The sequence below is a fragment of the Botryllus schlosseri genome, chromosome 8 (assembly GCF_051294905.1).
Source record: "Botryllus schlosseri isolate E-star chromosome 8, Bs_hap1, whole genome shotgun sequence".
In the NCBI taxonomy this organism is placed as follows: Eukaryota; Metazoa; Chordata; class Ascidiacea; order Stolidobranchia; family Styelidae; genus Botryllus; species Botryllus schlosseri.
This window is the reverse complement of record NC_137243.1, coordinates 28,325,590-28,336,340: the sequence shown is the minus strand read 5'-3', so window position 1 is coordinate 28,336,340 and position 10,751 is coordinate 28,325,590. Positions and strand designations below refer to the sequence as shown.

Below are 10,751 nucleotides of genomic sequence, written 5' to 3'. Positions count from 1 at the left end.
GTATAGTAGGTATAGTATAGTATAGGTATAGTAGGTATACTATAGTTCTAGGTAGTGCGGTTTTCCGGTCGTTCTAGTGTTAATAAACCGTAATAAAGACCATTCAAGTTTTAGGGATGCAGTAAACTCTTTCAAAACTTGACATCCCAATAACAAGCAGTTCAAAAATCATTTACGGACACGTCAGGAGTCGAACTGAATTAGATTTGAATGCTATCGCAGATGAAGCTAATACTATTTGCTGTCTGTCCTGCACAAACGGAACATTTTTCTGCCAATTTCGACAGTTCAGGCAGTGAACTTGTTCGCATGACCCCATGTTGTCCAACGCCAGTTTGATGTCATGAAAGATCTTTGGCAGGGTAAATATACAAAATCGCATGAAGGCATCGTCCTTTATCCGGACGGCCTTAGTAGTAGTATGAGGCCGATTATAGCCACCAATGAGCGAGCGCCACGCGTCCAGCCACGCCCACTTTCAAATTTAAATTTTCCCGTGTATTTTTTTTTTAATTTTTCTGTCTCGAATTTCGGCGGATTATGAGAAAGGTTACTCTCCGAGAATTGTACCGAGGACCTCCCGACTCAGATATGAAAACATGCCTTCTCCTGGAATCGAACCCAGAACCTCATGTCTTATACATCTGAACTGTAACCATTACATTACCGCGCTCGCTGAGAAATTCTATCCGTACTGAGCCTTTAAGGCCTAATGAAAACGGCTCCTCTCCCTGACTCGAACCGAGGACCCTACGATTTGTAGAACAGAACCGTAACCATTAAACTATCGCGCTCGCTACCAATCTCTGTCCGTATTGAAGGTTTTAAAAAAAGGTTGTCTAATAAGGCGCAAGCATTGAAAACACATTTGTTATTGGTGCGACAATCACCATATATTTTTCGGGATATCCACATGATAATGGTCCCTATCGACATCAGAAAAGGATTCAGGTCCATTTTCCGGCCTCAAGAAAGCTACCATTAAATTAGAGATGGCTACCGTACGCTTCCGAGCCTGCGCTCTCAATTGTAAGGCGAGGCGACGAGTGTACCAGTACCATTACAGACGTACAACGAACGATCAACGTAAGTGGCTCTGTAAATCATGAGCAATAATAAGCGACGAGTGTGCCATCAACATTATAGACGTACAAACGAGCATATTCAACTAGCATTGATGCTTTATCGATATAGCGCAGTATGTGTAGCTGGATGGTAACCAATTCGCATTTAGCAATGCGACCCGCGCACAATTATGTAGCCCGATTTTCGTTGAATATTGACGACCCCAATAAATCGAATGAGCTCTTTTCCGCAGACATCTATGACACAGCTGTCAGTCCAGTGGACACGAACTTGAGATTCCGTGGGGTTAAATTCCGCATCGAATAAGATCAGAGCGCCTTTTCTCGCTTTCAGGATTTGGACTGATGCGTCCGGCGTATGTCGCAACACTACAATATGTGGTAACACGAACCTGTGCACACGTACAGTTGTTATTTGTAGTGTCATCGTCGCCCGCCAATGCGATAAACTCCCAACGGCTGACACATTGGTCTTCAATCTAATACCAGCATATTTTTTGTAGGTCGAGAACAAGGGTAATTTAATTGCAACTAAAATGCCTGCGGCTTGTTTTGGCTCGAGGGTCGAATGCAACATATGAATCCATTCGCGTTACGCACTATAGCCTATTTAGGATGATGAGCCAAAACGCGTAGGCGAGGACATGGAGATAATAACTAGCCTATATATTTAGAACAAATCAAGCATTGATTTCACGATAACGTATTCGTTATAACGTCATAAAAATTTAGCGAGTTTTATAAGCTGCTTATCCTCAATAACCAATTTGCGGAAATTAGTGAAGAAGTGGATTGTACAGATTCTTGGAACTCACGACAATCTGCTTATAGATTTTCTGATGCTACCTGCTGCCAGCATCATAACCAAGCAACCTTTACCTACCCGTCAGCTAATGTCTTACTATCTAAAACATGCATTCTGCACGTTCTTCCGTGTAGACGAACGTAATTTGCCGATGTCCTAAATATTCAATTAATTCGGTTACTTCATGTGGCAGCTCATAATTTGAAATCAGCAACGACTGCATTACATTACAAGTCTTACAGTTTACGTTACTTCTTGCTCGTTTCTTTACTGCAAAAAGCGTTTATATTCAACTCGTCGCATTTTAGATTGCTTCGAGTCGTGGCGCTAGTTATGAATAAGTTAATATTGTGCCTACTGCCCAGTGCACCTATAGATGCGGAATCTACTAAACACGCGCATGGATCGCTTATTTCAAATAAAACGCATAAAGTAATAAACGTGCTGGAGTTGTCAATCTAAAATCACATTCATGATACGAAATGAGTCATCGCCATTTTGAATTTATGAAATGTTTATAAACTACATTTGAAAATGCGTGGGCCCCGAAGTCAGGTTATTGCAACAACTATAAAAAAGGTAACATAGTGAGTTTAATTAGCTCGATAAAATATTATATATTTTTCGAATACATTTCATCCATATCTACAAATATATCTTGATGCTATCGTGAGCCACTAAAATGTTCTCCGCATGCGATCCGCTAACCGTAGTTTGCCCATCCCTGGTTTTAATCATAATCTCTCGAGTAAGTTCTGTTGGTAGGCAAGCCCTACCAGAATATATTTTGATAAAGGCAAGAGTAAATCGTTATCGAGCACCTTTCGTTATCAACTTCTTCAGTAACTCAAAATCGGTGACCGATCGCGACCTCTCGGAATAAATGAACAACATGCAATATGAACAGGACATGAAGCTACGATGTCCGATAATTCCTTTCAATTTAAGTAGAAGTATAGCCATTTCCGACCTAGTAAAACGTTACTCGGCATTGCGCTCTCGATAGTAGTGAGAAATGATATTCTTTTACTTTCGATAATATCCAACATACGGACTCATGTCGAGGGCAATTTTTAGAACTCTAATATGGCATAGCCTAACTTTTCAATATTTTTCGATTTATTTAGTCATGTTTTCCTTGCGATAGCCATTCAGCATCGCGAAAATTCATAGTACAATTTAGAATAAACTGCTAACTTTTATCAAGGTCTTTGAAAAGTATTTTTCAACATTTACCTATCATGACATAGTAAACTTCTTCTCAAGTACGAGAAATAGCGATTTTAAGGTGATTAGAAAATAAGTATTACGGGCCCAGTTTTGCCTAAAACCTATATCGCAACACGTTATCTGATCCATTCCGAATGACGAAATTAAATATCCCTGAAAAATGAATAATATTCATAATATTCACATTGCTTTACATAAAATTTGCTCTGACATTGCCCATAGTGACCATTTAGAATTGGGTAGTAAAGGAGTCGAAATTTCTTCGATGCGCCTAGTGCACTAATTCGAGTGCTGAAATCCGAATCGACTAATTTGTTATAATGATTCGAGTCGAGTAGTAAAATTTAATTAGCGAGCACTGAAATTACAGTAATATAGTTATATCACCGATACGAAATTTGGTAGCCATTACCCCTGAATAGTAATCAGTCCGAAACATTATGATAAATAGATAAGGTTGAAGAAATATAAAAATATCATCAATGGTGTATGTATTATGAAACTGGAAATATTGTATTTGCGGTAGCACGCAATTGGTTTCCAATTCGTAATTTCAACCGCATCGGCAGTTTTTTCATAAAAATAAATAAACAAATACTTTGATACTAATTTCAAAATAACGCAAATCTCTTAATGAATGTCCCTTGAATAGTAATTAATCCAAAACATTATCATGCAAGGTCCGAGAAACATAAAAATATCATTAATGTGGTATGCATTGTGAAACAGGCAATATTTTCTTTGCGGTGACCGGGGAATATGTTCTAATTCGTAATTTCAACCCCATCATCATCTCAAAATAATGAATTAGCAAATCCTTGGATCCTAATTTTCAAAGTAGCTTAGATCTCTGAATGAGCTCTGACTCGCTGTTATCTTCAAACCATGGAATTATTACGAGTATCACCCTCGCTCGCTGACGAAAGGGATGAAATTATGTCCGGGGCATATTCCTTGGCCAGGAATTTTATCATGTACGAACTAGACGGGCCGAGCGTTAAAGCAAATACGAAAGCGGAGGCAACCTTACGGCGAGTTAGTGATGAAATGTTCGAGCGACATCGAACTGTCGTAAACGCAATCTCTAAACGTCTCCGATACAGTATTGTTGAAGTCGACGAAAAATATGAAGAATATTCTGCGGAAGAGCGGATGTTCCTGATGATAGCTGACGAAATTTTTAAAGATACCCAAGATAATTGGGGTCGGATCGTATCTGTGTTCCTGCTCGGTAGCATTCTTGCTCGCAAAATCGAGGATGAGCATCGCGGTGATAATATAGAAGGTATCATACAGTCAGTCGGGAATTACATTGGTAGTAGAAGGCGAAAGTGGATAGCGGAAAATGGAGGATGGGTAAGCGATTTTACATGGCCTGATAATGATTTGGCAATTATCATTTAGCTTGAGGTACTGTGTATCTGCTCTCGAAAGTCCATACCACCTATCGATAATGAAACTTAGCTTGCACTTCAAAATTCGGTTTTCAATTTACATTTTGTCATAAGGCACAGTAATTTACATTCCAAGCGCTCCGAACTTTGAATTACCTAGCAAGTACGGTAGCTTTCCTCTGCAAGATTAGGAAGGCTTACATTCTTTTGTTTGTTTCAGGACAGTTTTGTAGGATTTTTTGATAACGCAGCTTTCGATGATAGTAAAGTTTGGAAGAGGCTCATGCTTGTTGGAATTGGACTGACGTCTATTGCAATGGCAATAACAAGATCATGGATAGTCCTTTGCCGTAGGCCTACATCATGTAATATTTTTTAAATAATATATTTCTTCGCCGTTTAATTACATCAATTTTTTCTGTATAGGACGGATGCAGTTTCTTCTGAGATTACATTAAAGATTGCTCCATAAAACCGTCTTTATCTGGAACATTTTCATTTTTCAAATTTATACAGCTACGTAAGGAAATTGCTGGGTTACCTAGAAAACGCCGCAGGTCAAATTTGATCCAATTCCGACCATAGTAGCGACAAGGAGTTATGACAGCTCAAAATGGTCCATCTTTCGAAGCCAAATATCGTTGGTTCTCCAAGACCAAATATCGTGTTCTATAAATATTGTGTATATGGAACAGATATAAATGTTTCTATTTTGTTGTTATTTGCGAAGAATACTTTGCTCAGTAATTAATTTCACGGGGATTCTAAACCTCAATACATACAAGTGAGCGAAGTTACATTAACCTGCGTTAACCTGTAGTGTTATGTAACTACCTACAATTCTATCAAGACGTAGCGAACACGACAAGTAATATGGAGTGAAGGAATAAGGGCGCGAAATTACAATGTATAGATGCATATTTAGGCGGAAATATCGTCTTACCGGACGAATGCAATTGTTTCCTTAAAGTTTTCCTGTCTACGCCATTCAAGCGCGGTAAGATCAGTTTGAGTTGGCGACATTCAGGATGATATTTCAAGAAGCTCTGAATGATAGTCACATATTCCTCGTCGATTCTTGTTCTATCGCTGTCACTGAGGTCGAATACCTTTAGCTGTTCATTGAATAATTGAATATTAGGCGGTTTAGGTCAATTTCATAAACGAAATCTGAACTAAATTGCTTTATTGAGAACCATGAGAGAGCAGAAAGAACTTACTGTAGTGCATCGCTTGCCCATCTCTTCACTAAGATTCCTGATTTGCATGGAAAGCATCTTGCAATTACTCAGGTTGAATTCTTCAACGCGGGTTTTGTGCAGGATTTCAGTTACTGTTTTGTAGCAGGAGGAAATGTCGGGATTTCTACTCAAATCCAGCGAATGCAGCTAAAACACAGTGTGATGTTCAGATATTTTACGACGCTACAAACTACTCATCAGTTGCTGTAATAATAATATTTATCGACGACAGAGCAATATTATCAATTTCTTCGCTTCATCGCAAAACTGGTGTAATACAGAAAATAATGAACGTCTATAGGATATCGAAGAAACGGCGGAAACTAGCATTAATATGAATGAGCGATGGAAAATCTTTCACTCATAAGCAAGGACACTTTTCATCAGCAGACGTGATCAGGAATGCCTTATTGATGATAAATTCGCTAAATGCAATGCCATGCCTGACGTTGCTTGGAACTCGCATTAGTTGCAAACTATGCTTGATTATTTCACTAGTAAGAAAACAAAACAGATCTAGCTAAAATGGATCACCTCATGATTACCGAGACCATTGTTCAACGACGTTAATGAATGTTCATCCAATTTGCAAGCTGAAAGTCGAACTGCCTTCGTGTTATGCCTTTTCGCGAAACGTCCGATTTCTTGCAATCCTACCGGTTCCAAATCCGTATTGTAACTTAGATCGAGTTTATCAACCTACAAAATACAGCAAATTATTCTGAAAACGACACACAAAATTGCGGAAACGAGTGGCTACCTCGATTTCACCAAAACATTCAAAAGCATGAATTTCCTCCGGTGTGAGGTCGCATCCTTTCATCACAAGAGTAACCGCTCTGTCTTTACAAAATAAGGGCGGCAGTGCAGCCATACACTCTTCATCCAGACGATTATAACTGATGTCGAGATATTGGAGCTAAACGAATATGGGAAACTGGCAACTTACGACCAGAATTAATCGTGGATGAAGACAAACATTACAAACTTATAACAGAGAAATGTTGATTAGCCAGTCACGTCATAATAGATTGGCGAAATGTTCTGAGATTAAAATAGAATTTCTGTGATTCGTCTCAAATGGACTCTTTGCAAGCAAGCAAGAATGTGACTATTGACCACTACTGAACAACAATCGCTCAAGACAAGATCCATATACCTTACTGTTTTTGACCTGCATGGCGACGAAATCCTTTGACCGCAAGTGCGAGTTCACAAGTGACAAATAGGTTAGATCGCTTGAAATAATAGTCCCGAGTTGCGTAAAGTTGATGTTTTCGCCGTAGCTGAGATCGAGTTTTTGCAATTTAACCTATGGGAATGAGGTAATAAAAGTCCCCTATTTAATCCCTTTTATTGGCCCGAACCCCGAGAGCGGGGCGGGCGGCATCCTCAGAATTGTCTCTTTATTGCATTCGTGGGCTCCTTTTACCCGAAAGGACCCATCTTAGAACCTCAAAATTTGCAATATCACAACTTAAGTCTACGACAAATAATCACAAGTCAACGGCACCGGGTAGCTTATTTCTCTTCGGTGTACGAAGGGTGACGACACGCAACGGACGCCGCACGAGATAACTATTCACATCGTATCAAAGGCATAACGATATTTATGTAGCGATAAATATTACTCAAGTAAAATAGTTTTATCGCCGTCGACTCTGATAATTAGCTTAATATCTTACAGGCAATTTCAAAATTTATCAATTAGCTTGTGTCATTTGTGAAGTTATTGATAGCTTGTTGTTAAAAACACCTTCGTTATTACAAGCACCCTACCATGACTATAATAAAGTATATAAAATTATTCTCATAAAGTAAAAACCGAAGCTTAAACTTTTTGGATGTTTATTTCTGATAATTTCGGCCATACAATACTGAAAAATAATATAATTTTGACTCTTGGATTAATTTTATGATGGTGTAATTGGATATTCTCATAGCGCATAAACTGTACAATGGCTGACTAAACTCTGCAAACTACCATGATTCAGTCATATGTTATTGGCATACCTGGTGGTGTTGGTACTGGAGCGGCTTCTTGCTTGAGTATATATGTCACGTATCATCATTTTATCCGACTTATCGAAATATTGAAATAGTCCGACACAAAAATCACATTGGAGGTTGATTAGAATTAATATTAATTTTATTTCCTGATCATGAATTATTTATGATTCACATATGCTAAAGGTGATAACAGGATGTACCATCAATCAATACTTATGGATCATGATGAAGTTGAAATTCCTTGTGGGATCTATCATAAAACTACGACTGAATTGGATGTAAAGAATATCGTGAATGGTCTCATGGAGAAATCTCGCATGTACGAGTTAGAATTCCGCCAATGCCATCTCAATGAAAACCTCGTAAAGATGATATTGGACCAAATTCGCGAATTTGAATTTGAGGTAAACACATTTACACATACCGCTCACAGTCACTGAGCATTATAAACCCACGTTCAATTTAAGCATGTTTATCCGTATAATATACATAGCGGGCTTTAAAAAAACCTTCATCATGAGCGCATTGTTTCATATTAATATTGTTACTACGCGTGAATTGAAGGTATCGTACCGAACAATGCTCAATCGCGCACCGGTGTAGCCATTTATCGCAATAGTCATACTAGACTAGTGCGAGTTGATGAGGGTTTAATTATTCATCACCTCAATTACTGTTTTATGGGGGAAAGTTTTGCACTCGTCCAGGTCCAAATAAAGAAATTCAGCGTCACAGCCCACGATGGCATTGACAAACTCCTGCCAGCCATCTGCGAGTTGATGAAGAAGTGTGGCTCGACGGAACTCAACCTGGAAGAAAGTAGCGGATCTAACGATTTTCTGACCGTTTTGAGTCAACTTATCAGACAGCATCAGGTATTGGCGATGAAAATATCCGGACACTAATCTAGTATAAATCCTTTCGATATGAGACTTTTATTACCTCATTCCCATAGGTTAAATTGCAAAAACTCGATCTCAGCTACGGCGAAAACATCAACTTTACGCAACTCGGGACTATTATTTCAAGCGATCTAACCTATTTGTCACTTGTGAACTCGCACTTGCGGTCAAAGGATTTCGTCGCCATGCAGGTCAAAAACAGTAAGGTATATGGATCTTGTCTTGAGCGATTGTTGTTCAGTAGTGGTCAATAGTCACATTCTTGCTTGCTTGCAAAGAGTCCATTTGAGACGAATCACAGAAATTCTATTTTAATCTCAGAACATTTCGCCAATCTATTATGACGTGACTGGCTAATCAACATTTCTCTGTTATAAGTTTGTAATGTTTGTCTTCATCCACGATTAATTCTGGTCGTAAGTTGCCAGTTTCCCATATTCGTTTAGCTCCAATATCTCGACATCAGTTATAATCGTCTGGATGAAGAGTGTATGGCTGCACTGCCGCCCTTATTTTGTAAAGACAGAGCGGTTACTCTTGTGATGAAAGGATGCGACCTCACACCGGAGGAAATTCATGCTTTTGAATGTTTTGGTGAAATCGAGGTAGCCACTCGTTTCCGCAATTTTGTGTGTCGTTTTCAGAATAATTTGCTGTATTTTGTAGGTTGATAAACTCGATCTAAGTTACAATACGGATTTGGAACCGGTAGGATTGCAAGAAATCGGACGTTTCGCGAAAAGGCATAACACGAAGGCAGTTCGACTTTCAGCTTGCAAATTGGATGAACATTCATTAACGTCGTTGAACAATGGTCTCGGTAATCATGAGGTGATCCATTTTAGCTAGATCTGTTTTGTTTTCTTACTAGTGAAATAATCAAGCATAGTTTGCAACTAATGCGAGTTCCAAGCAACGTCAGGCATGGCATTGCATTTAGCGAATTTATCATCAATGAGGCATTCCTGATCACGTCTGCTGATGAAAAGTGTCCTTGCTTATGAGTGAAAGATTTTCCATCGCTCATTCATATTAATGCTAGTTTCCGCCGTTTCTTCGATATCCTATAGACGTTCATTATTTTCTGTATTACACCAGTTTTGCGATGAAGCGAAGAAATTGATAATATTGCTCTGTCGTCGATAAATATTATTATTACAGCAACTGATGAGTAGTTTGTAGCGTCGTAAAATATCTGAACATCACACTGTGTTTTAGCTGCATTCGCTGGATTTGAGTAGAAATCCCGACATTTCCTCCTGCTACAAAACAGTAACTGAAATCCTGCACAAAACCCGCGTTGAAGAATTCAACCTGAGTAATTGCAAGATGCTTTCCATGCAAATCAGGAATCTTAGTGAAGAGATGGGCAAGCGATGCACTACAGTAAGTTCTTTCTGCTCTCTCATGGTTCTCAATAAAGCAATTTAGTTCAGATTTCGTTTATGAAATTGACCTAAACCGCCTAATATTCAATTATTCAATGAACAGCTAAAGGTATTCGACCTCAGTGACAGCGATAGAACAAGAATCGACGAGGAATATGTGACTATCATTCAGAGCTTCTTGAAATATCATCCTGAATGTCGCCAACTCAAACTGATCTTACCGCGCTTGAATGGCGTAGACAGGAAAACTTTAAGGAAACAATTGCATTCGTCCGGTAAGACGATATTTCCGCCTAAATATGCATCTATACATTGTAATTTCGCGCCCTTATTCCTTCACTCCATATTACTTGTCGTGTTCGCTACGCCTTGATAGAATTGTAGGTAGTTACATAACACTACAGGTTAACGCAGGTTAATGTAACTTTGCTCACTTGTATGTATTGAGGTTTAGAATCCCCGTGAAATTAATTACTGAGCAAAGTATTCTTCGCAAATAACAACAAAATAGCAACATTTATATCTGTTCCATATACACAATATTTATAGAACACGATATTTGGTCTTGGAGAACCAACGATATTTGGCTTCGAAAGATGGACCATTTTGAGCTGTCATAACTCCTTGTCGCTACTATGGTCGGAATTGGATCAAATTTGACCTGCGGCGTTTTCTAGGTAACCCAGCAATTTCCTT

The 10,751-nt window shown here is 38.8% G+C and overlaps 2 protein-coding genes across 2 annotated transcripts; one reads left to right on the top strand and one right to left on the bottom strand.

Annotated features, from left to right (window-relative positions):
• Positions 1–5,359: 5,359 nt before the first annotated feature.
• On the bottom strand, positions 5,360–6,816 carry LOC145444134 (uncharacterized). Its single transcript, XM_080322060.1, has 4 exons — positions 6,516–6,816; positions 6,290–6,454; positions 5,735–5,902; positions 5,360–5,629 (listed from the first exon to the last, which is right to left on the bottom strand). The coding sequence occupies exons 1-4, from the start codon at positions 6,627–6,629 to the stop codon at positions 5,360–5,362; spliced, it is 717 nt and encodes a 238-aa protein (XP_080178186.1). The 5' UTR covers positions 6,630–6,816.
• Positions 6,817–8,827: 2,011 nt separating this feature from the next.
• LOC145444133 (uncharacterized) lies at positions 8,828–10,428 on the top strand. The gene is made up of 4 exons (XM_080322059.1): positions 8,828–9,272; positions 9,334–9,498; positions 9,886–10,053; positions 10,159–10,428. The coding sequence occupies exons 1-4, from the start codon at positions 9,159–9,161 to the stop codon at positions 10,426–10,428; spliced, it is 717 nt and encodes a 238-aa protein (XP_080178185.1). The 5' UTR covers positions 8,828–9,158.
• The last annotated feature ends 323 nt before the right edge of the window (positions 10,429–10,751 follow it).

What these genes read in the sequence shown, in the direction of transcription:
- LOC145444134 (XM_080322060.1), bottom strand. Translation starts at nt 6,629, where the DNA reads ATGGCTGCACTGCCGCCCTTATTTTGTAAAGACAGAGCGGTTACTCTT. An exon ending in AATGTTTTGGTGAAATCGAG is followed by an intron (nt 6,455 to 6,515) that starts GTAGCCACTCGT and finishes TGTATTTTGTAG; the next exon opens with GTTGATAAACTCGATCTAAG. An exon ending in TGGGCAAGCGATGCACTACA is followed by an intron (nt 5,630 to 5,734) that starts GTAAGTTCTTTC and finishes TTCAATGAACAG; the next exon opens with CTAAAGGTATTCGACCTCAG.
- LOC145444133 (XM_080322059.1), top strand. Translation starts at nt 9,159, where the DNA reads ATGGCTGCACTGCCGCCCTTATTTTGTAAAGACAGAGCGGTTACTCTT. An exon ending in AATGTTTTGGTGAAATCGAG is followed by an intron (nt 9,273 to 9,333) that starts GTAGCCACTCGT and finishes TGTATTTTGTAG; the next exon opens with GTTGATAAACTCGATCTAAG. An exon ending in TGGGCAAGCGATGCACTACA is followed by an intron (nt 10,054 to 10,158) that starts GTAAGTTCTTTC and finishes TTCAATGAACAG; the next exon opens with CTAAAGGTATTCGACCTCAG.